Here is a 27,017-nt window from a genome sequence, read left to right on the forward strand (position 1 = left end):
TCTGTACCTGCTCAGAAAGACAAAATTCCTAAGTCCTCCGCTGTCAGACATTACCTGCATATAGGTGGTGAGGTGGAAGGTTCAGGTGATGTAGGCTTAGATCTTTTAAGCTTTTTCTTGAACACAAAAGAGGCTCTCGGGTTGATTGCGTTGATTTCACGTTGATTTTCGACCCATGAAAGTAAGGCATCGGGCAGCCCCAGGCTACATTTGTAGCGAATTTGAAAAGTTGACAGAAATCGTGAAGACTCCGGGCGCCATCTTGGATTCCCCCGAACAATACGCTTATACCTGTCAAACGGGCATCATGGAGGGCTCCTATGTGACTTTATTATCCAGCAGGTGACAAGTTTACTTCTAAGAGAACCCATGAGGTGGAAGCCATTAACAGAAGCGGTATTAGGATCTGGAGTGACCAGGAAAATCCCCAGTATAGGGCTAGAATTTACTTTTAGCCGTCTGTAGATAATCTAAAACTGTAGAAAAAGCAGGTTCTGTAGAGTGCAGAAACCAAAATGTAAGAAGCCCAAAGAGAATTCACAGAGAAATGGGTGATAGGTTAAGAGAACATACTGGGAATAATGGAAACTTAACCCCTTAAGGACCGGGGGGTTTTCTGTTTTTGCATTTTCGTTTTTTGCTCCTTGCCTTTAAAAAATCATAACTCTTTCAATTTTGCACCTAAAAATCCATATGATGGCTTATTTTTTGCGCCACCAATTCTACTTTGTAATGACGTCAGTCATTTTGCCCAAAAATCTACGGTGAAACGTGAAAAAAAATAATTGAGACAAAATTGAAAGAAAAAAACCGCTGTTTTGTAACTTTTGGGGGCTTCCGTTTCTATGTAGTACATTTTTCGGTGAAAATGACACCGGATATTTATTCTGTAGGTTCATATGGTTAAAATGATCCCCTACTTATATAGGTTGGATTTTGTGGTACTTCTGGAAAAAATCATAACTTCATGCAGGAAAATTAATACGATTAAAATTGTCATTTCTGACCCCTATAACTTTTTTTATTTTTCCGCGTATGGGGCGGTATGAGGGCTCATTTTTTGCGCCGTGATCTGAAGTTTTTAACGGTACCATTTTTGCATTGATAGGACTTATTGATCGCTTTTTATTCATTTTTTCCTGATACGCCATTGAGCGTGCGGTTTAATTAACAATATATTTTTATAAGTCGGACATTTCCGCACGCGGCGATACCATATATGTTTATTTTTATTTACACTGTGTTTTTAATATTTTTTTGAATTTTTTTTTTTTATGGGAAAAGGGGGGTGATTCAAACTTTTAATAGGGAAGGGGTTAAATGATCTTTATTCACTCTTTTTTTTTTTTTTTTTTTGCAGCGTTATAGCTCCCATAGGGACCTATAACACTGCACACACTGATCTATTACATTGATCACTGGTTTCTCATAAGAAACCAGTGATCGATGATTCTGCCGCTTGACTGCTCATGTCTGGATCTCAGGCACTGAGCAGTCATTCGGCGATCGGACAGCGAGGAGTCAGGTAGGGACCCTCCTGCTGTCCTGTAAGCTGCTCGGGTTGCTGCGATTTCACCGCGGCTATCCCGAACATCCCACTGAGCTAACCGGCACACTTTCACTTTAGACGCGGCGTTCAACTTTGAACGCCGTGTCTAAAGGGTTAATAGCGTGCGGCACTGCGATCAATGCCGCGCGCTATTAGCCGTGGCCCCGCGTTATAGATTGGGAGCGGACACATGACCCGCGGATATTCATTTTTGGTCATATCGCCCAGCACTACTTGGAAGTACTTACTCCAGTGCTCCTTTCCAAATGTAATCTTGGACAGCCTTTTCCAGAATCATCTGCTTCTTGAGTGGGAGACTCCTGGTCTGAAGAAACTTTACGGCACGGAAATCTATTCTGTACCCTGACCTGACAAGGTTTAAGAATCTGAAACAGAATCTGGGATGAAAACTGTCACAGGTATTCAGAAAGAAGCTTAAAGCGTACCTGTCATAGTGCAAAAAAAAGAAAAAAAGTGATATGTTACTCAGGACCCAATCCTGATCCTGTGCATATAATTTTTATGTGTCTCGGACCGATATATCCAGAGATATAAGCATTTATCTGCTGGTGAGTTACTTTTTCATTGTGCAGGCTGGAGGGGGCGTGTCAGTCTGTCTCCCTCACAGGAGCAAGCCTGGGCAGTCAGCCAATCAGTATTCTCTACTCTGTAACCCTTTCCTCTCTGGTTTTATGATGTGTCATGTGTCAGAGGAAGATACTTGGAGCTTGCCTGCAGTAATTAGAAGACATTATGGTGAATTCATAGCGGGATAAAATGTAACAACTGAAGCTGCAATGTTTGTAAATAACGGTGTTAGAGCAGTGTTGCCTCCAGCTGTTTTAAAACTACAGCTCCCAGCATGTCCACACATCCTTTATCTGTAGTTTTGCATACACAATAGAAATCTCCTATACTGGATACCGGTATGCTTTATGGCCGGTATCCAGTATTCTGTAAAATCTAGACTAGTCTGTCTGGCTAAAAGACAGGCGACCCCTAGTGGTGGCTATTTTGAGCTTGAATTGAGATTGTAATTTTTTTTTTTTAAAAGGTGTATATTGTGAAATTTCATATTATAATGAGTCCTGCAATATATGAAAAGTTTTTAACAATGACTGCCTCTTTAACCCCTTAAGGACTCAGGGTTTTTCCGTTTTTGCACTTTAGTTTTTTCCTCCTTACCTTTTAAAAATCATAACCCTCTCAATTTTCCACCTAAATCCAAATTATGGCGTATTTTTTGCATCACCAATTCTACTTTCCAGTGACATTAGTCATTTTACCCAAAAATTCACGGCAAAACGGAAAAAATTGAAGAAAAAACGCTATTTTGTAAATTTTGGGGGCTTCCGTTTCTACGCAGTGCATATTTCGGTAAAAATGACACCTTCTCTTTATTCTGTAGGTCCATACGGTTAAAATTATCCCCTACTTATATAGGTTTGATTTTGTCGCACTTCTGGAAAAAATCATAACTACATGCAGGAAAATTTATACGTTTAAAAATGTCATCTTCTGACCCCTATAACTTTTTTATTTTTCCACGTACAGGGCGGTATGAGGGCTCATTTTTTGCGCCATGATCTGAAGTTTTTAACGGTACAATTTTTGTTTTGATCTGACTTTTTGATTACTTTTTATTCATTTTTTAATGGTGTAAAAAGTTACCAAAATACCCTTTTTTGGATTTTGGAATTTTTTTGCGCGTACGCCATTGACCGTGCGGTTTAATTAATGATATATTTTTATAGTTCGAACATTTACGCACGCGGCGATACCATATGTTTTTTTTTTTTTTTTTTTTTACAGTTTTATTTTTTTTATGGGAAAAGGGGGTGATTCAAACTTTTATTAGGGAAGGGATTAAATGACCTTTATTAACACTTTTTTTTTACTTTTTTTTTTTTGCAGTGTCCCATAGGGACCTATAACACTGCACACACTGATCTCCTATGCTGATCACTGGCGTGTATTAACACGCCTGTGATCAGTGTTATCGGCACTTGACTGCTCCTGCCTGGCTCTCAGGCACGGAGCAGTCATTCGTCGATCGGACACCGAGGAGGCAGGTAAGGGCCCTATCGGTGTCCTGTAAGCTGTTCGGTCCCGAACAGCCCGACTGACTAGCCGGGATACTTTCACTTTCGCTTTAGAAGCGGCGGTCAGCTTTGACCGCCGCTTCTAAAGGGTTAATACCGCAGATTGCCGCGATCGGACCGACGCGATCCGCTTCATATGACGGGAGCCGGCGCAGGACGTAAATATACGTCCTGCATCGTTAAGTGAAGACATTCTGCAAGACTGAGAAGTGACTTGGAGGGAAACCTGGGGTTTCTTTTTCTTTTTTTTTTTTTTTTCTTTTGCACCACAGGGGTTAACCGAGCCTTGTCACTTGTCCTGGCTCCTATGGGGACCGGACTGACCCAGAAAGGACCTAGCTCCTTTACCCGAAAGGATTGAGAAAGTATTTTCTTTTTTGTCTGCCAACCTCTCCATTATGCAGTCTAACTCCGACCCAAACAGCCTGCCAGGTTCCTAAGGGAGACCTCAGAAATTATATTTGAAAATGTTATCGGTCACCCACAGTTTTAGCCACATGGGTTGCCTGCCAGCTGCTAAAAGAGCCATTGTTTTAGACGCCAGCTTTAGACTTTGAAAAGTGCTATCATACAGAAATTCTACTACCAGAGATACAGATTTAAACTGGGCCAAGATATCATCCCTGGACACCTCCAAGTCAATATCAGATTGGACTAAGTACAGGCGTTTACGAAGGGAGTTGGCAAACTCGGAGAACCACCAATGCAGAGGCTGATGCAGCAAAGTAAGCCCTTCTCGGCGTACATTCCAGATGCCTGTCCTGCAAATTCAAGCCAACTGTTTGGGTATAATGGGACCCTTTTGAGGGTGTCTCCATTCCACGTCCATCATTTTGGATAGAGACCACTTTGAAGGTTCTAGGCCGCCTAGAGGGGGACTTTGGAGCTTCCCCTGGATGAACATCCTGGTCCATCGACTAGATGGATCTAAGCAAATTTTGGGTCATGTAGATCAGAAAGAAGTAACAGGCTGTAACTCATTCTTCAAATGACAAATATGACGAGAAGTGTACCTCTTCGACAGTCTGGAACCCATCTTTTTCTATAGGAACAGACCTCTAGTGGGACTGATGATTGGTCTTTTTTTTTTATAAAGAGAATCTTTTAACTATACAAAGGCTTTCACCCAGATGATGACTGCTTGAAAAGACCGCTCTGGGTGGGATGTCAACAGCAGCTGCTATACCTGACATACTCCACTTCCCGATGCCTATGAGTATCGCATACCCTGCATGTTTAATCTCTACTTAGCTTTTGTGGCATGCTCACTAAACCCACGGAGGACAGTCTCTAAAGAGAGCAGAGTAAAACATACTGAGAGGGAAATGTTATTATTTTACAAGAAAGTAAGGAAAAACTTCTTCTACCCAGCATTACAATTAAAAGCTGTATAAAAATATGAGAAGCAGGACAAGCAAGAAAACTATATAAGCACCCTTTACGCAACAGAACAACCAGTATAACAGACTGCACTCTAAGAGGCCACCTGAGAGACTTAGAGGTGTTTAAAAAAAACTTTTGGCAATATCAGGGAAGCCGTCCACCCACCCCTGACCCCCAGATGTGATGCCAAAAGATTCCTTTATTAAAAAACGTAAACTTTTTGGTTGTGAAACCTTCTTTTCTGTAGAGGTAGAGGATGCCACCTTGTCATAGTTACCGGCCTAGGTATAAGAAGATCACTAGAAAGATCTCTGTTCTGTCCGTTCATATATTTGTACATTGTGATCAGATCCCCCTAAGATGTCTTTACTGCAGACTAAATAACCCCAAGTGATAACCTGTCTTGGTCCTGTAACCCCCCCCCCCCCCCCATACAATTATTATCTTTGTTGCTTCCTCTGCACCCTCTCCAGTTCAGCCATGTCCTTCTTGTATACATATATACAGGGGCCCAGTACTGTACACAATACTCCATATGTGGTCTAATGATTTACATGGAGGTAGCCTCTGTGCTCCTCTAAACATCACATAACTTTATTAGCCTTGGCAGCCGCTGCCTGGCACTGATCACTAAAGTAGATGAAGAGGTGGTATAGCTCACTAAAGCATAAGAGCGTTCCCAAAGTTAACTGGTGTAATCTAAACCCAAAAAAGAACTAAAATTTTATTTAAAAAAATAGTAAACCAGTCCTCAAAGGATAGTGAAGAGTGAAAAATGGATAGATAAATAGATAAGTGGAGAGAAGGATGATATCGAGTGTGAATGTCACTGTAAAACATTGTAAATCAGTATTCTGGACCTGAGATATGGCTAATTAAGTGTACAATATTTATTATACATAAAATAAAATGGTAATCCGCTACTATCCAAGCAGGGCCCTTTCTATAGAAGTAGTAAGATAATAAAAATTACAAATAAATATGATGACAAGTGTTAAATGGAATAAAACAGAAATGGAATATAATAAAATCCCCTACAAGGAATCAAATGTCCATAATCAAATGCCTCAGTCTCTTATGAAATTCACTCAAGATAAGTGTGGAACAGGTCCCTTAAAAGCAATTAGAAGGTGGATGCACGACACTACTCGCCACCTTGTAGATCGCTCTGCACTTGCAGGTTGGCCTCCGGTTAGTGTATTTGATGCAGTCAGAGTACTGGAAGTCCCAGAATGTCCTGATTCAGTTGGCCTGTGAGTGGTACATCAGGATCGTCAGTCTCTGCGCTCGCTCTGCATAGATGAACGGGCTGGCTGCTGTTGGCACGGAGCAATGTCTGACCTGGATGTATACAGTTGTAGCAGGTAAAAGGCAAGCTGGCAGATGGTATACAGGCTGGCACGGACTGAGGTTGAATCCCACAGCCGAATACAGCAAAGAATTGAAGACACTTTGTGACGATGCACTCTCGTCAGAAGTCATTAAAAGTAAAGAACATGACTTTATCTTGGGAACGCAGGGAAGACCAAGATACATAAAGATTGCATTAAGCCCCCTGGCCATCCAATTGTATCTGGTATTAACCTCCAATCTTTGACAGTTTATAGACCGGTTCCTCCAACCATTTGTACAAGACACCACTTTTTACCTAAAAGGCACTACTCAAGCCATCTAAATTTTGGAAAGTGTTACATGGTAGTCAGACTATATACTAGCCTCTCTAGACATAAGCTCCATATAAACAATAATACAACATGAAGCTGGCCTAGAGGCGGTCAGACTATTTTTAATTAAAGGGGACATTTTACCAGAACAAATTGATTTTATCCTACAATCTATTTCATTTTAACGCACAGCTATTTTTATTTTGCGGATGACTTTTATCTACAGTTAACCGGTACCACTATGGGCACGAGATTCGCACCAAGTTATGCCAACCTTTTATGGCAGCTTGGGAGGATCAAAATATCTCTCCCAGGATTGGCATTGACATTATTTTTATTTGGAAAGGATCCAGGAATGATTTGGAGGTTTTTATCCAGGAACTGAATACTAATTCTTAAAAATTTTACACCACACATTAGTACAGATGTTTTAGAATTTTTGGATATTTTAATTTCAGTCAAACCACCAAATCTGATTTGTAGCACCTACCATAAACCCGTTTCCAAAAATAGTTTTATTCTTTTTAACAGCTGCCTTCTACCAAGAAGGCTTTTAAAAGTTCCCTTGAGCCAATATCGTAGACTCAAGAGGAATTGTACCCTTGAGTCTCAATTTGAAATAGAGGCCAATGCCCTGACTGACAAGTTTCTGGAGAAAAACTAAACACATCTTGGATCAATCTATTAGTAAAGTGCGGGAATTAGATAAATCCATGTTTTTTCATATGCAACGTCACTGAATCTCAATCACATGACCAGGATTCGGAACTTGTTTTACCTTTTAATAAAGATCACAAGCAAATTGAAAGAATTGTAAAGAAAAATTGGCATTTTTTGAGAAACTACAAATTGATTGGACAGCACATCCCCATTAACCCACCCATCGTATATACTAAGGCAACCAATTTGGGCATTAAGGTAACCCCTGAAATAAGGCACCATTTCCCCTCTCATCCATTTTCCACTTGGCTTCAAACAAAAGGTTTTCACAGATGTGGATTCGGTTCTGGCTGTAAAACTACAAATTTTCCTTAAAAAAAAAAATGGTGGAAATTTCATCTACATCTAATGATTTCACACGTAAGATTTCGGAATGCCTTACATGCCACAGCAAAGGGGTCCTCTATCTAATCCAATGCAAGTGTGGCAAACAATATATCGGTCGCACAAAGAGACAACTAAAAAAACCATATAGCAGAGCATCAAAACACATCCCTATCATTACACTTTAATGAATTCCATAGCCAAGACCCGTCTGATCTTACTTTCACAGCCATTCTTAGTGTGAAGAAATGTTGGAGAGGCAGTAAATATATTTCACGTATGTCACAAGCCGAAGCCAAGAAAATATTTGAGTTTGACACACTGATACCGAGAGGACTCTACGCTGAAATGGAAATCTTCGGTTTCCTGTAAACTACTGGAGTCAGGTCTCTCACTGCCCGTCATCGGCAGGTCGTTTTACCTACGCGATGATGGACCCTGGTGTTGATCCCGCTCTCTTATTTCATCGGTCTTCCTTCAAGATTTTACATTTGAGTTATCCAGGTCATTAGTAATATATTTTTACTCTATTAAGCTACTGAGGAAAAGGCCCGCAGCCTTGAAACGTGTCTAGCCTGTTTTACCTTTCCATAACCACTACCTCCTATGACTCTCTTGCTTCAACCCTAATTTGTAAGCGCTGTAACCCCCTTAATTTGGTACCACTCAACCACGCACCTTACTGCCAACACGAGGACTCTATAATACAGACTATTGTTCTGTTATCTACTACCAACATCCTTGTTCCCATAGGCCAAACGCAGGTCCGTGCCAGCCTGTACACCATCTGCCAGCTCGCCTTTTACCTGCTGTACTTGCTACAACTGTATACATCCAGGTCAGACATTGCTCTCAGCCAGCCCGTCCATCTATGCACAGCGAGCGCAGAGACTGACGATCCTGACGTACGCTCACAGGTCAACTGTATCAGGAAATTCTGGGACTTCCAGTACTCCGACTGCATCAAATCCACTAACCGGAGGCCGGACGCAGCTCCGTGGCAACCTGCAAGTGCAGAGCGATCTACAAGGTGGTGAGTGGTGCCAGGCATCAACCTTCTAATTGCTTTTAAGGGACTTGTCCCAGACTTATCTTGAGTGAATTTCATAAGAGACTGAGGCATTTGATTATGGACATTTGATTCCTTTTAGTGGTTTTATTATATTCTATTTGTTTTATTCCATTTAACACTTGTCGTCATATTTATTTGTAATTATTATCTTACTACTTCCATAGCAAGGGTCCTGCTTGCATAGTAGTGGATTACCATTTTATTTTACTTTTTTATGTATAAGAAATATTGTACACTTAATTAGCCATATCTCAGGTCCAGAATACTGATTTGCAACATTTTACTGTGACATTTACACTGGATAATCCTATCATCCTTTTCTCTCCATTTATCTATTTATCTATCCATATTAAACTCTTCATGATCCTTTTGAGCACTGGTTTACTCTTTTTATTACGGACCACTAAAGTAGAGTTTACAGTCCCCCAAGTCCTTTTCTGTAGAAGTTTTACCTAATGTCTTATTCTTTAGCACATAGTTGTACTTTTTTTTTTTTACGGTCCAAGCACATAACTTTACATTTCTCCACATTGAATTTAATTTGCCATGTCTGTGCTTAAGCCTCCAGCTTCCCCAGATCCCTCTGTAATATTATATTGTCCTACTCTATGGTGATCACCTTTCCCAGTTTATTGTCATCTGCATATATTGAAATTCTTCTCTGTAATCCCTCTACGAGGTCATTAATAAACCTATTGAAAAGAAGTGACCCCAGTTCTGCCCCCTGCGGTCCCCACTTGCAACTGTGACCAAACCAGAATAAGTTCCATCAGCAAGTTGATCGGCAAGAAAACTGATCTGCCCACACCCGTACCGCAGAAGCAACAGAGGCATAGATAAGTTTAATACATGTATAAAAACATAGTGTGAAAAATATATAGTGGTCTTGAGGCAGACCACCGCGTCTATGTGCAGGACCAAAAAAAAATCCCAGTGTGGTTTAGGGGGATCCTCTCAGATATACCCCACGCTGCTGGTTAGGACATAAGGGAGCTTACATTTGCAAATAATAAGCTCAGTTTCCTACAAAATATTAAAATAACGGGATTTTAACACGAGATATAGGGACAATTTCTTAGTAAGGTGGGTGGAACAGACACAGATCACTGCCTCGTGGCAACTGTTTCATCCCGACTTGCTCGAGTTTCCCCACTATTTCCATGACCCCTGGTCTCGAATCTACTATGTGTTTGTATTGGCTCCTCTGTTACTTAGATTACTCCAACACTTGATGAAAGACCTGGTGGTCTCTGACCAGGCTCCTCTTCTGTTCACATTTGTTTAAGGTGTTCCCTAGAGGGATATACATACTTCATTTGCAGAGTTCCCATAGCTCTAGCAAGGGATGATAGTTTCTGATCCTTATTGAAAGGGTGGTGGACGGAGTACTCGGCGTACAATGCAGCTCGTATGTGGAAACCAAAACTATATTGGGACACGGCTAAGGTGGTGTTTTGTTTAAGGGTAAAATTATGACTTGTATGTCCTTGATGGGGGGGGGGGGGGAAGTATCCCCATAGTCTCACAAAGTGTAGAAGTGTAGAAAAAGAAAACCCATAGATGGCGCTCTATAATTACCTTACCCTCGGGCGGGTGTATAATAGAATGTGGAACAATAGGTATGCTCACTTTTATATGTTGTGCGGGCAGGTACAACACTGTTTAAAGCATTCAACGTTGTAGTAGTCGTTGGATCGGCTGGCCCACCAGTACCAGATCCGTACTGGAGTGGTAGAAGATTTGTAGAAAAAGTGTGGGGTGTTCCTAGCAGGGAATGCCCCTAAAAACTGACCAGGGCTGGTAGCGCTTCTCCAATAAGTCTAGGACAGTGCATTGGGGGTGCAATAAGCAAAATATTTATCTGTATATAAGCTTGGACAACGCGTTTTGAAAGTCAAAGTCCTTTCTTCTTCAGGTCCATTAGGCAGTATAGCAGTGATGGTAGGATGGTGAGAATATTCAGTGTAGTGTAACATTCTGGTATAAATCTTAAGTTACAGTTAAGGGTGTTGCGCAAAAAGTACAAACTATAAATATGTGTAAAATTGTTAAACGTGTACTGAAGGATAGGGATAAAATGTCTGATCGGCACCGTGGCGTTCTGAACACAGAAACTTGGTGCTTCTGTGTTCATGATGTCACACCACGCCCCCTCCATTCATGTCTATTGGAGGCGGCATGACTGCTAATACATAGCCGTCACGCCTCCTCCCATAGACATGAATGGAGGGGATGTGACAGCTGTGATCACCGGGAACCCGGCATGGAGCGGAATTCGCTCTGTCCAATAGATGACTGGGGTGCTGCGCTGGAGATTGCGGGGGTCCCAGCAGCCGGACTGTGGTCAGACATCTTATCCCTATCCTTTGGGTAGGGTATAAGATGTTTAGGGGTGGAGTATCCTTTAAGCTTATATTGCTCAAAAATATTAAAATCTGTTTTATTCTTGGCAGATGACTGTACCAGGAGATCAGAGGAGAATCTTATATCTTCAGGTTTTAAAACAGAGGATGATATCACTCAAGATACATATGAAGATTATTACATCATCCCAGATACACCCTCAGCCCTTCACAGCCAAGATCTGTCATCTCATCCTGTTATACCCGTCCTGTCTACTGATCCATCACAGGCTGTTATACAAAATAAATGTCACAGGAGCGATGTTCGACCTAACAAGGCTCCTACAGAGAAGAAGTCAACTCCATGCCCAGTGTGTGGGAAAAGTTTTACTGTGAGATCCAGTCTTGTAAGACATCTCAGAATTCACACAGGAGAGAAGCCATTTCAATGCGCAGAATGTGGGAAATGCTTTTCTCTGAAATCAAATCTTGTTGAACATAAGAAAACTCACACGGGGGAGAAGCCATTTTCATGCCCAGAATGCGGGAAACGTTTTACCGTGAAATCAAGTCTTGTCAGACATCAGGTAACTCATAAGAAAAAAGCCAATTCTGCGCCCAAAATGTGGGAAGTGTTTTCCAGCGAACTCACACCTCTTTGACCATCAGAAAATTCACTTGAACAATGCCATTTTCATGCCAAGAATGTGGGAAGTGTTTTACTACGGATTTAAATCTTGTTGAACATCAGCGAATTCAAACAGAGGAGAAGCCATTTTCATGCCATAAATGTGGAAAATGTTTTCCTGCAAAATCGACCTTTGTTAAGCTTCACACACGGGAACATAGCCAGAATATGGAAAGTGTTTTGAGCAGAACATCAGAGAATTCACACAGCGGAAGGCAATTTTTAATGCTCAGAATGTGGGAAATGTTTTACTATCAAAACGAATCTTCCTAATCATCAAAGAACTCACACATGCTCTGAAGGAAATGTTTTATTGTAAATCAGAGAATTTACACTACTGAAACTGTTTTTATGCCCAGAATGTGGAAATTTTTTTACTCTGAAATCAAATCTTCTTACACATCAAATAACTCGCACAGGAAAATATTTTCAGGACTAGAATGCAGAAATAATTTCTCACTAATCTTCTTAAAGGGACACTTCCATCAGATGTGGTTATTTTTTAACTAACTTAATATGCCTGGAAAATTTTTAGAATTTGTTTTTAATTTTTTTTTAAATATATTTCAGTAGTGTTTATTGAACGTAATACAAAATCATGTCCCTCTGTGGCCTTATCTTAGTTTACTGCTACTGTAAGGGGAAGGGCTAATCTCTAAGGGAATCCTATTATAACAGTAGGTTTGGGGACTGGAATGAATGACAGATCATTCTAAATAAGCATGGCCTAAACACAACGGCACTCCATAGTGGAGTATCACTGGTATAATGATAAACCAGGGGTTGGGGAGGGGTGAGCAGCCACTTACCACTACAACTTGTGTACCTGCATACACAACAATCGATAAGGTTTGTATTGGCATGATGTTCCTTCAGCGGCCTTCCTGGTAGGTAGATACGATCTAGAAGGAGCTTCAAAGTGGCACAGGAATAACCTTGGCGCTGATCGGGATGAATGGAGCAGGAGTCGTAGTACTTAAAACAAAGACTTTATTTGGACCAGGATAAATGCGTTTTGCTGAGCATGTGCAGCTTCTTCAGGCATGACAGGACAAACCCTCTAGTATATATACCGAAGGGTATTAACCCTTAAAGCAAAAGTTAACCATTAAACTCTCAGTAAACACTTTACAACATTAATAGAAAAATCTAAATGAATACATTGCACACACACATATCGCCAAATGAACATACAATATATTGCACTGAATTAACGGATCACAAATCCAATTACACACAACATAAAAAGGCATCAAAAACGCTAGTCCTTGTTCACATTATACATTCTAAAAATGACATTAAAAAATATACAGAAGTACAAATAATAACATTCCTAAAAATATAAAACTGAATAGTAATATCAGCAGTAGTACATCAGCGAACATTTTCAATGGTTTCATTTAAACCGTGCGGAACCAACGTCAACAACTTGTGAATCCAAAAGAATTCACGGTTAGTTAGACGTTGCTGTCGGTTCGGCACATCCACAGGAATGGATTTCAAAATCGTTAAATTTAAGGAATCCATAGAATTATGATAGGTTACTGTAAAGTGTCTCGAGGCACTATGGCTCATGAAACGATGTTTGATGTTCCATCTGTGTTTATTAATACGGGATCGCACCGTCTGTACGGTGCGACCCACATATTGCAAATTGCAATCACCAGATAACAAATAGATCGCATAATTAGTCTCACAGGTCGTTACCTTTCACTGCATAGTTCTTTTATGTCTGGAATGATGAAAAACCCCATGTCTTCGTAATCAAAGTACAACAAAGACACCAATTTTTATAACACGGGACAGTCTGAACAGCAGCATCAAAGGTGTTTTTGAGATTTTTCGGATGCCTAAATGTGGCATTAGGGGTATGCGTTATCATATGGTTTAGTATAGTGTCACTTAAAATATAAACCAATTTTTTTTGTTGAATTTTTTAAAATATTCATAGCCTCGCTGTTATAGTTCGTTACAAAATGAAATCTGAATCTATTGGTTTCTCGTGTATTTTTAATTTTTTGTTTTTTTTCGTGATTACTAGATCTGATTGTTTTTTATTTCTTACTCTTTTGTAAGCTGATGTCAAGATAGATTTCAGATAACCTTTTTCTACAAATCTGTCCCTAAGGACTGTCTGTAGGTTACCCCCTCTAGCCAACTGGGGTAATGTGCACTATTAAAATTTAAGAAGCTATTAATGTCGACCTGCTTGAAAAAAGTCTTGGTTGCTATCTGCCCTGTAATGGTTTTAAAAATTTCCAGATCCAAAAATTGTATACAATTACTCGAATAGTGCATAGTAAACTGTAGACCCCATGAGTTATGATTTAATTCCTCTACAAATTGTTCTGCTTGTGCCTCAGTGCCTCACCATATAAGAAACAAATCATCTGTAAATCTGCGAAAAAAAAAAAAAACTGTTAAAAAATGGAGACTGGGCCATGTATTGAGACGCGAATTGCCCCATGAATAAATTTGCATAACTTGGGGCGAAACAAGTCCCCATGGCGCAGCCCTTGGTCTGTCTATATAATACTTCATTAAAAGAAAAAAATAGTGTTCTAAAATGAATAAAATGGCCTCTATCAAAAACTCAGATTGCTCCTTGCCAAGGCTACAGTCTCTTCATACAAACAATCATGAATAGCAGCAACTCCTAAAGTGGTGTCAATATTGAAGTAGAGAGTGGTGTCAATATTGGAGCACACGTCTAGCGTCAAAAAAGAAAAACATAAGGGTAAACTAAGATAACTAATTTCCGGTATAAGTTGGGCAGAATCTCTCAAGTATGATGGTAGTTGTAAAACATAAGGTTGTAAAAAAAAAAAGATCAATAAAGTGGGAAAGATTTGCAGTCATGGACCCAACACCTGAAATAATAGGATGACCAGGAGGTTTATTAAGCTTTTACGTAACTTGGGCAAAAAATTTAAATTGGGTAAATTATAATTTTTAATAGATAGAAACGTGCTCCCTCTTATCCAATAAGGACATATCCAATGCTTTTTTGATTAAAGTGCAATAAAGTTCAAAATATTCCACTGTGATCTATTTATCTGGTGATTTCAATTTGCAGTACGTGGGTCGCACGGTACAGATGGTGCGATCCCGTATAAATAAACGCAGATGGAACATCAAACATAGTTTCATGAGTCATAGTGCCTCAAGACACTTTACAGTAACCTATCATAATTCTATGGATTCCTTAAATTTAACTATTTTGGAATCCATTCCTGTGGATATGCCGAACCGATACCAACTTCTAATTAACCGTGAATCCTTTTGGATTCACAAGTTGTTGACGTTGGTTCCGCACAGTTTAAATTAAACCATTGAAAATGTTCACTGATGTACTATTGTTGACACAAAGATATGTAACAGGGGTGATGTTCCTGGAGGGATCCGCCAAATGGAAAAGGATTTAGGAAAACTAGAAGAATGGACAGAACTCTGGCAACTGAAATTTAATGTGGATAAGTGCGAGATAACGCACCTGGGGCGTAAAAACCCTCGGGCAGAATATAGAATATTTCACACAGTCCTGACCTCAGTATCTGAGGAGAGGAATTTAGGAGTAATTATTTCAGAAGACTTAAAGGTAGGAAGACAATGTAATAGAGCATCCGGAAAGGCTACCAGAATGCTTGGATGTATAGGGAGAGGTATAAGCAGTAGAAAGAGAGAAGTGCTCATGCCGCTGTACAGAACACTGGTGAGACCTCACTTGGAGTTTTGTGCGCAGTACTGGAGGCCGTATCTCCAGAAGGATACAGATACTCTAGAGAGAGTTCAGAGAAGATACTAAACTAGTACATGGATTGCAGGATAAAACTTACCAGGAAAGGTTAAAAAGAAGAGACAGAGGGGATATGATAGAGACTTTTAAATACATAAAGGGAATCAACATGGTAAAGGAGGAGAGGAGATTTAAAAGAAGAAAAACTACCTCAAGAGGACATAGTTTTAAATTAGAGGGGCAAAGGTTTCTGCAGTAATATGAGGAAGTATCACTTGACTGAGAGAGTAGTGGATACATGGAATAGCCTTCCTGCAGAAGTGGTAACTGCAAATACAGTGAAGGAGTTTAAACATGCATGGGATAAGCATAAGGCTATCCTTCATATAAGATAGTGAAAGGCATAAGGCTATCCTTCATATAAGATAGGGATAAGCATAAGACTATCCTTCATATAAGATAGGTATTGGTATAAGACTACCCTTCATATAAGATAGGGATAGGCATAAGGCTGTACTTCATATAAGATATGGATAGACATAAGGCTATCCTTCATATAAGATAGGGATAGGTATAAGGCTGTACTTCATATAAGATATGGATAGACATAAGGCTATCCTTCATATAAGATAGGGATAGGTATAAGGCTATTCTTCATATAAGATAGAGATAGACATAAGGCTATTCTTCATATAAGATAGGGATAGGTATAAGGCTATCCTTCATATAAGATAGGTATAGGTATATGGCTATCCTTCATATAAGATATAGACATAAGGCTATCCTTCATATAAGATAGGGATAGGCATAAGGCTATCCTTCATATAAGATAAAGATAGGTATAAGGCTATCCTTCATATAAGATAGAGATAGACATAAGACTATCCTTCATATAAAATAGGGCCAGGGACTATTTGTTCATAGTACTCAGATTATTGGGCAGACTAGATAGGCCAAATGGTTCCTATCTGCCGACACATTCTATGTTGATATTACTATTCTGTGTTTTTTATTTTAAGGAATGTAATTATTTGTACTTCTGTATTATTTATGTAATTTCTACAATGTATAATGTGAACAAGGACTAGCGTTTTTGATGTGTTTTTATGTTGTGCGTAATTGGATTTGTGATCCGTTAATTCAGTGCAATATTTAGTATGTGCAATGTATTTATATAGATTTTTACTACTGTTGTAAAGTGTTTACTGGGAGTTTTTGTTAGCTTATGCTGTAAGGGTAAATACCCTCAAGTATATATACTAGAGGGCTTGCCCTACCTTTCATGCCTGAAAACGCTGCACATGCCCAGTGAAACGCGTTGCATCCTGGTCCAAATAAAATCTTTGTGACAAGTACTGCGACTCCAGCTCCATTCATCCCGATCAGCGCCAAGGTTATTCCTGTGCCACTTTGAAGCTCTTCCTAGATCGTAAACATGCAGGGGGTATTGAAATAATAACAAAAAAAATGGCACCTATAAAAATTACTGTCACATTTAATTAAAAAGTCAGAAGGCTGAGACAGCAGTATCCTAAAATTACTGACCAAAATACTGTGTGTCTCCAACCAGCCTTACTGTACCACCCAGGTATTTTATGTAATGTATCCATTGGTATTACCTGTACAATAAAGTTTACACGATGTTGTGTTTTTTTTTTTTTTACTGAACAGTGAAGGCTTTTAAAAAATAAAAATGCAAAAAAATACGAAACCATAAAAGAACACTAAAATACAATTTAATATAATTTATATGTAGCTTAAATAGTTTTATAGAAAAAAAATGACTTGTCCTGCAAAAAATAACCTTACACACGGCTGCTTCAAAATAGGAATTAAAAAAAAGTTATGACATCAAAAATGTTTGACCATTAAGTATGCGATGATGCAAAATCGGTAAACAAGTTCTACTTAAAACAACTTTTGATGTTGTCCAGAAATGTCAAATGTTAAAATCGTATCGGGGCTCACTCCTTAGACCCACACTGATTGTGAGGTATAAGGTCCCTTTCAAACTACAGGTATCATCCTATAAAAACCTCCGTTATTACTCCCGGCAAAAAGTCCTGAAAATGGCAGTCAAAAAATCCCATTCATGTCAATGGCGTGTTTTGACCATCCTTTTGCCTCAGGTATGTCCGTTTTTACTAATGTCCGTTATTTCTGCCGGCACAAAAGACTGTGCATGCACTCAATACTAAAACCAACTTTTGCTGCAATTACAGCTACAAGTCATTTGGGGGATGTCTCTCTCAGTTCATATCTGGAGATGGAAATGTTTGTCTGTTCATCTTGCCAAAAAAGCTGAAGCTCTGTAAAATTGGATGGAGAACGTCTGTAAATGGCAATTTTCAAGTCTTGCCGTAGATTCTCAATGGGATTCAGGTCTGTGCTTTTTTTTTTTTGCATTTTTTTTTCAATGAAAAGAGATAACAAAGCATAACAAGTCTCCATGTAGCCACAACCGCAAACACCCAGGTGATGAGACAGCAATGATAACATGCCATAAAAAGGAAATCCACAATAAATCCGTCAGCACTGGCAGGATACAAAGATAATCATATATTAGCAGTGGCAATAGAAGGATACAGAGGCCCCCGGCACATAACCAGCCTGACAACAACAGAACAAACACCCCACAGAGCCCCCCTCCATCCAGCACCACAGAGTGATCCCAATACAGAGTTACACAGGCTAAGATCATTTGGGAGTATCTGTTGAGGCCTCCAGAACCAACCAAGGCATCCAAACCTTGTCAAACTTTTTGGGACACTTTGACTAATGTACAGGGTCTGATACAACCATGTTAATCCAGCGTGAAAGAGGAGGGGTATTATTATCCTTCCAGGTCATAACCACCACCTTACGGGCACAGAATAGAAGTAAACCGATCAGAATGTGTCTGTGAGACCCTAACTCCACCTCATTAATAAGACCTAGTAAACAGACCTCAGAGACCAGAAGGAACGGGAAATCTAAATGTTCCGTCAAAAAATTGCATCACCTCCCTCCAGGAAGAGACAACGAACAGACAGCTGCAAACTACATGAAGAAATATCCCCCACCTCCAACACACATCTAAAGCCTACATCCGAAGAGGAGACAACAATCCGCTTCAATTTCAGAGGGGTATAATATAGGTGGAGCATGAAACAAGATTGAATTGGCACTGACTGCTGTAGAGTAGTGAGTCTGCTCCAGCTCCTTCCACTGGTCATTAGACAGCCGGCACATCCTCCACCCGCTTCAAATAGGCAACTACAAATGGATTGGGCCCTACAGACTGAAGCAAAGTATATGTCTGCATGAGTGGCCTAGAAAGGTCAGCGGTGCCCAGGAGCAACCTCTAAAGAGCCAAAGTGTGCTTGTACCGCATGTCTCAGCTGGAGGTACCTATAAAAGGCACTCTTGAGTGCATAGCAAAGGACAGAAATGATTGGTCCTCTCCCAACAAATTATTAGCAAACTTGACTCCATGATTGCCCCAGAAACCAGCTGCCTCTAGCTCCCTAAGGTGAGGGAAATGTACATTCGCCCTTAGGGTTCTAGGAGAGACAACGGGTTGTGGGAAGCACCAGGACAAGGCAGATCAAACAGAAGGAACAGTTTTAATAGGACACAGGAAAGAAGAGGAGGGAGAATACCTGTACAATGTGTTAGTGAGGGTTTCATACGAGCCCATGAAAGCCCCAGACAGGGACGTAGCAACATTAGCAAGGTCCATGTTAATCCACCAGTCAGCGTACACCAGCTGAGAAGCAAGGAAGTAGTCATACATATTGGGAGCCGCTAACCCACCATACTGCTTTGGTGCCTGGAGAAGAGCCTGACCAAGTGTAGGAGGCTTACCCTGCCAGTAGAAGAATCTCAGAGCACTGTTTAGCTGTTTAAAGAAGAGTTTGGCAGGGATATTGGCAAAGTGAAGCAAGTAAAGGAATTTAGGGAGATAGATCATTATAAATATATTCACCCTACCCGCCAATGAGAAAGGCAGGGAAGACCAGGACGGAAGCTTCAGTACTGGACAGGAGAGGTTCTAGATAAAGGGACAATTCCAAATTCCGCCAAGGGGGCAGAAACCTCCACCCCCAGAACCTGTCCACCAACTGCAACCCAAGTGGGAGGGAAGGGCAGACCCACCAGAGAGTGTCATCCAGGACGACTTGGCCCAGTTGACCTTTAGGCCCGAAAAATAGGCCAAACTGATCAAGGAGGCTAAACAATGAACCCAGGGAACCCTCAGCGTCCACCAGTTCGACCAGGGTATCGTCTGCATACATGAAAATTTTCTCCACCAGGAAACCCCTACATATACTATGGATAGACGAAGAGTCACGGAGAGCCACAGCCAAGGGCTTGACCGCCAGAGCAAACAAGAGAGGGAATAATGGGTATCCCTCATGTGTCACCTGCCCAGAGCAAACGCATCAGAGACATCAAGATTCTTGCAAATCCGAGCCCTAGGTTGGTCATATAGGAGTCGAACCTAAGTGCTTAGGACCAAAGTGAAGGATACACAGCAAACTCCAGAGATAATGCCACTCCACAGAATCAAAAGCCTTGTAAATGTCCAGGGTAGCCCGCAGAGGCATCATCATGAGCCACAGCAATATTTAGCTATAGCCGGCGAACATTAATGTCCGTTGCCTTGCCCGGCATGAACCCAATCTGGTCAGGATGAATGATGGAAGTGATGACTCTGTTAAGTCTATTAGCGAGAATCTTGGCCATAATTTTAATATCAATGTTAAACAGAGATATAGGTCGGTATTCTTACAAGGCTTGAGGAGGGCTACAATTAAGGCTTCCCTCATTGAGTCAGGGAGAGTGCCCTGTTAGGTAGGGATTCCACAGAATGGGAATCTATCTTTTCTCATTCATCCTGTAACAGTCCCCCACCATTCAGTCTAAACCCGGGGTCTTCCCCGGAGGCAAGTCCCAAATGGCCTGGACAACTTCTTCCACAGAGAACAGAGCATCTAAGGAGGAGTAATGAGTAGGGTTCAGGAGTGTGAGGGGCAAACTCAAGAAATGGTTCATGGACCATGGCCTGTTCATGGACTTTTAAGGTTACATAGAAGTCCCTGAACACCCTATTAATGTTTACAGAGTCAGATATCAGCAATCCATCCACACCCCATATGCAAGGAACTGAAGCCTTAGGGAAACTTGCTTTCGCTAAGTAAGCCACCAACTTTGCTTTATTGTCCTCAAATAGGGCCGTCTCCCGATCAACATATTTCTTTTGCACCCGTGCCTTTTAAAAGATCAGCAAAGCTCTCTGCACCTTAGCCCAAGATAGTTTGTTAGCAGGGGATGTGTGATGGATAACCGCCACCTCAAGAACACTAATCTCCGACTGCAGGGCCCACTCCTGAGCTACATGTACTGCCTTATCATAGCCCTGTAGGTATCTCACTGCACCAGAGTGTCCAAATGACTAGCGTTATATGCCCAGTAATCAAAGTTCGCCACCTCCAGGGCCTCGGAGACGGCCTAAGCCTGAAGCCATCCAGGATGCATCCGCCAAAGTCTAGAGGAAGCACAGGGGCCTAAATTGAGGGTAAGTATTAAGGCAGAGTGGTCTGAGATCCCTCTACTAGTATACAAAACATCTGTTACCGCCACCAAAGGCAAGGTCAATCCTAGAAAATTATTTATGACCTGAGAGTACTTCCAAATCCACACATCAAGCTAGGAGGTGAGGACAGGAGAGCCAGGGTCCACAGCACTGGTGCGATCAATCACAGGATCAGGAACCATAGTGAAGTCACCTAGGTTGGCCTCGATGGACTCTGTTACTATGTTACAAAAAGAACAGGGTCAGAAGGAAAGGAGACAAGTTTTTCAGTAATCACTTCAAGTACATCAACCTGACAGGGAGGAGGAACATACACAGACACCAACGTGAAACCAAAAGATAGAAGGGAGCAGTGCAAGATCACGAATCTACCAAAATTGTCAAACACAACCTAGGATACCACCGGGGCAGCACCTTAGAAACCTCTCTCGCAAAGGTAGAATAGGAAGAGTGATAACCCCTGACAATCCATGCTCTTTTAGGGTACGTACAGACGAGCGGATTTACAGCGTATTTTATGCTGCGGATCCGCCTCTGAAGGACCTTTACATGTATTTGCTCAGTGCGGCAATACGCCGCTACGTGCAGACACACTGAAGCAATGTGCGAGTCGATGCGTATGCGCGGTGTACTCGCACACATCGCAGCCGCTCCCCCTGCTCAATGAGCTAGGCCAAGAGCTGCCACGATGTGCGAGTATACTGCACATGCGCGCGGCGACTCTCACATTGCAGTGTGTCTGCTTGTAGCGGCGTATTGCTGCTCTGCACATGTAAAGGCAGCATACAGAGGTCCTTCAGCGGCGGGACCGCAGCGAAATACACGCTGTAAATCCGCTTGTCTGAACGTACCCGTACGGCCCAACACCTTCTGACCAGTTATATGAGTTTCTTGCAAACATATAAAATGGGGAGAGTGCCGTTTACCAAAGTCTAAGCCCGTGATTCCCAACCGGGGTGCCACGGGATTTTACAGTCAAATTTTTTATTTTTTATTTTTTTTATGCGGCAGATTTTTTTTCCCCTCTCGCCTCCGGCATCAACTCATTCCCTGCTCCCCCACCCCATTGTTCCCCCCACCCCCTTATACTGCTTACCCATTGGTGAATTAACCCCTTAAGGACCAGGCCATTTTACACCTCAGGACCAGAGCGTTTTTTGCACATCTGACCACTGTCACTTTAAACATTAATAACTCTGGGATGCTTTTAGTTATCATTCTGGTTCCGAGATTGTTTTTTCGTGACATATTCTACTTTAACATAACGGTAACATTTTATGGTAACTTGCATCCTTTCTTGGTGAAAAATCCCCAAATTTGATGAAAAATTTGAAAAATTTGCATTTTTCTAACTTTGAAGCTCTCTGCTTGTAAGGAAAATGGATATTCCAAATAAAAAAAAATTTGATTCACATATACAATATGTCTACTTTATGTTTGCATCATAAAATTGATGAGTTTTTACTTTTGGAAGACACCAGAGGGCTTCAAAGTTCAGCAGCAATTTTGAAATTTTTCACAAAATTTTCCAACTCACTATTTTTCAGGGACCAGTTCAGGTTTGAAGTGGATTTGAAGGGTCTTCCCATTAGAAATACCCCACAAATGACCCCATTATAAAAACTTCACCCCCCAAAGTATTCAAAATGACATTCAGTCAGCGTTTTAACCCTTTAGGTGTTTCACAGGAATAGCAACAAAGTGAAGGAGAAAATTCACAATCTTCATTTTTTACACTCGCATGTTCTTGTAGACCCAATTTTTTTATTTTTACAAGGGGTAAAAGGAGAAAATGTATACTTGTATTTGTAGCCCAATTTCTCTCGAGTAAGCACATACCTCATATGTCTATGTAAAGTGTTCGGCGGGCGCAGTAGAGGGCTCAGAAGCGAAGGAGCGACAAGGGGATTTTGGAGAGTACGTTTTTCTGAAATGGTTTTTGGGGGGCATGTTGCATTTAGGAAGCCCCTATGGTGCCAGAACAGCAAAAAAAAAAACACATGGCATACCATTTTGGAAACTAGACCCCTTGAGGAACGTAACAAGGAATTAAGTGAGCCTTAATACCCCACAGGTGTTTCACGACTTTTGCATATGTGAAAAAAAAAAAAAATTTTCACAAAAATGTGTGTTTCCCCCCAAATTTCACATTTTTGCAAGGGTTAATAGCAGAAAAGACCCCCCAAAATTTGTAACCCCATCTCTTCTGAGTATGGAAATACCCCATGTGTGGATGTCAAGTGCTCTGCTGGCGCACTACAATGCTCAGAAGAGAAGGAGCGCCGTTGAGCTTTTGGGAAAAAAAATTGTTTGGAATGGAAGTCAGGGGCCATGTGCGTTTACAAAGCCCCCCGTGGTGCCAGAACAGTGGAACCCCCCACATGTGACCCTATTTTGGAAACTACACCCCTCACAGAATTTAATAAGGGGTGCAGTGAGTATTTACACCCCACTGGCGTTTGACAGATCTTTGGAACAGTGGGCTGTGCAAATGAAAAATAAAATTTTTCATATTCACGGACCACTGTTCCAAAAATCTGTCAGACACCTGTGGGGTGTAAATGCTCACTGTACCCCTTATTACATTACGTGAGGGGTGTAGTTTCCAAAATGGGGTCACATGTGGGTATTTTTTTGGGGGGGTTTATGTCAGAACCGCTGTAAAATCAGCCACCCCTGTGCAAATCACCAATTTAGACCTCAAATGTACATGGTGCGCTCTCACTCCTGAGCCTTGTTGTGCACCCACAGAGCATTTTACACCCACATATGGGGTATTTCTGTACTCAGGAGAAATTGCGTTACAAATTTTGGGGGTCTTTTTTTTCCTTTTAACGCTTGTGAAAATAAAAAGTAAAGGGCAACACCGGCATGTTAGTGTAATTTTTTTTTATTTTTTTACACTAACAAGCTGGTGTAGCCCCAACTTTTCCTTTTCCTAAGGGGTAAAAGGAGAAAAAGCCCCCCAAAATTAGTAGTGCAATTTCTCCCGAGTACGGAGATACCCCATATGTGGCCCTAAACTGTTGCCTTGAAATACGACAGGGCTCCAAAGTGAGAGAGCGCCATGCGCATTTGAGGACTAAATTAGGGATTGCACAGGGGTGGACATAGGGGTATTATACGCCAGTGATTCCCAAACAGGGTGCCTCCAGCTGTTGCTAAATTCCCAGCATGCCTGGACAGTCAGTGGCTGTCCGGAAATGCTGGGAGTTGTTGTTTTGCAACAGCTGGAGGCTCCGTTTTGGAAACACTGCCTTACAATACGTTTTTCATTTTTATTGGGGGGACAGTGTAAGGGGGTGTATATGTAGTGTTTTACTCTTTATTATGTGTTAGTGTAGTGTAGTGTTTTTAGGGTACATTCGCACTGGCGTGTTACGGTGAGTTTCTCACTACAAGTTTGAGCTACGGCGAAAAATTTGCCGCAGCCCAAACTTGAAGCAGGAAACTTACTGTAAGCCTGCCCGTGTGAATGTACCCTGTACGTTCACATGGGGGGGGGGGGGGGGGGGCAAACCTCCAGCTGTTTCAAAACTACAACTCCCAGCATGTACTGGCAGACCGTGCATGCTGGGAGTTGTACTTTTGCAACAGCTGGAGGCACACTGGTTGGAAAACCTTCAGTTAGGTTCTGTTACCTAACTCAGTATTTTCTAACCAGTGTGCCTCCAGCTGTTGCAAAACTACAACTCCCAGCATGTACTGATCGCCGAAGGGCATGCTGCGAGATGTAGTTATGCAATAGCTGGAGGTACGCAACTACAACTCCCAGCATGCCGAGACAGCTGATTGCTGTTTGGACATGCTGGGATTTGCAGTTTTGCATCTGGAGGGCTACAGTTTTAGAGACCACTGCAAAGTGATCTCCAAACTGTGGACCTCCAGCTGTTGCAAAACTACAATTCCCAGCATGCCCTGACAGCAAACAGTTGTTTGAGCATGCTAGGAGTTGTAGTTTTGCAAGATCTGGAGGGCTACAGTTTAGGGACCACTATATAGTGGTCTCAAACTGTAGCCCTCCAGCTGTTGCAAAACTACATATTCCAGCATGCCCAAACAGCAGTCTGGGCATGCTGGGAGTTGTAGTTTTGCAACATCTGGAGGGCTACAGTTAGAGACCACTGTATAATTGTCTCAAACTGTACCCTCCAGATGTTGCTAGGCAACTCACCGGCTTCCGTCGGATCCAGCCGCACATCATCGCCGCCCGCCGATCTCCGTCGCCTGCAGCCTCCGACGCCCGCCCGGATCGGTAAGTGGATCTTCGGCGCCGGTCCCCGTCGTTTCCCCGTCCTGCCCTGCCTATTGTGGGAGGGCAGGACGGGGAAAACGAAAGTAACCCCCCCCGCCCCCGATCTGCTATTGGTGGTCGCGTCTAGACCACCAATAGCAGGGATAGGAGGGGTGGCACCCGTGCCACCTCACTCCTATCGCTTCAGGGGGATCGTGGGTGTCTTAGACACCCGCGATCCCCCTTACATTCCGGGTCACCGGGTCACTATAGACCCGTAATGACCCGGAATCGCGCAAATCGCAAGTGTGAATTCACTTGCGATTTGCCGCGATCGCCGACATGGGGGGGTCTGATGACCCCCCTGGGCATTTGCACGGGATGCCTGCTGAATGATTTCAGCAGCCATCCCGCTCCGATCCCCGCCCAGCGCACGGCGGGGACTAAAACTGCCCATGACGTAAATGTACGTCCCTGGTCCTTAAGACCCAGGGTGTCGGGACGTACCGTTACGTCATGGGTCTTGTAGGGGTTAACCCCTTAAGGACACATGACGTACTGGAACGTCATGTGTCCACTCCCGTGTCCACTCCCGATCATAGCGCTTCGGGCCCGGCCTCTAACAACGGCCGGGACCCGTGGCTAATAGCGCGCGGCATTGATCGCTGTGCCGCGCGCTATTAACCCTTTAGACGCGGCGTTCAAAGTTGAACGCCGCGTCTAAAGTGAAACCGAAAGCATGCCGGCTAGCTCAGTGGGCTGTTCGGGATAGCCGCGGTGAAATCGCGGCATCCCGAACAGCTGACAGGACAGCGGGAGGGCCCCTACCTGCCTCCTCGCTGTCCGATCGCCGAATGACTGCTCAGTGCCTGAGATCCAGACATGAGCAGTCATGCGGCAGAATCATCGATCACTGGTTTCTTATGAGAAACCAGTGATCAACATAGAAGATCAGTGTGTGCAGTGTTATAGGTCCCTATGGGACCTATAACACTGCAAAAAAAAAGTGCAAAAAAAAAGTGAATAAACATCATTTAACCCCTTCCCTATTAAAAGTTTGAATCACCCCCCTTTTCCCATAAAAGAAAAAACACAGTGTAAATAAAAATAAACATAAATGGTATCGCCGCGTGCGGAAATGTCCGAATTATAAAAATATATCGTTAATTAAACCGCACGGTCAATGGCGTGCGCGCAAAAAAATTCCAAAGTCCAAAATAGTGCATTTTTGGTCACTTTTTATATCATGAAAAAATGAATAAAAAGCGATCAATAAGTCCTATCAATGCAAAAATGGTACCGTTAAAAACTTCAGATCACGGCGCAAAAAAAGAGCCCTCATACCGCCCCATACACGGAAAAATAAAAAAGTTATAGGGGTCAGAAGATGACAATTTTAAACGTATAAATTTTTCTGCATGAAGTTATGATTTTTTCCAGAAGTGCGACAAATTCAAACCTGTATAAGTAGGGTATCATTTTAATCATATGGACCTACAGAATAAAGGTAAGGTGTCATTTTTACCGAAAAATGTACTACGTAGAAACGGAAGCCCCCAAAAGTTACAAAATGGCGTTTTTTTTTTTCAATTTTGTCTCACAATGATTTTTTTTCCCGTTTCACC

At 41.9% G+C, this 27,017-nt stretch overlaps 1 protein-coding gene across 2 annotated transcripts in view; it reads left to right on the forward strand.

Moving 5' to 3' along the window:
- LOC130297228 (oocyte zinc finger protein XlCOF7.1-like) overlaps nt 1–13,301 on the forward strand; it is a 35,314-nt gene extending 22,013 nt beyond the window's left edge. The window contains exon 8 of one of the 2 annotated variants that reach the window (XM_056549439.1): nt 11,268–13,301. In XM_056549439.1, coding sequence (XP_056405414.1) covers nt 11,268–11,818 — 551 coding nt within the window. In that variant the 3' untranslated portion in view covers nt 11,819–13,301. The remainder of the gene's footprint in view (nt 1–11,267) is intronic. The other variant, XM_056549449.1, reaches the window with a different exon arrangement.
- The last annotated feature ends 13,716 nt before the right edge of the window (nt 13,302–27,017 follow it).

Source organism: Hyla sarda, chromosome 1 (assembly GCF_029499605.1).
Source record: "Hyla sarda isolate aHylSar1 chromosome 1, aHylSar1.hap1, whole genome shotgun sequence".
NCBI classification, from domain to species: Eukaryota; Metazoa; Chordata; class Amphibia; order Anura; family Hylidae; genus Hyla; species Hyla sarda.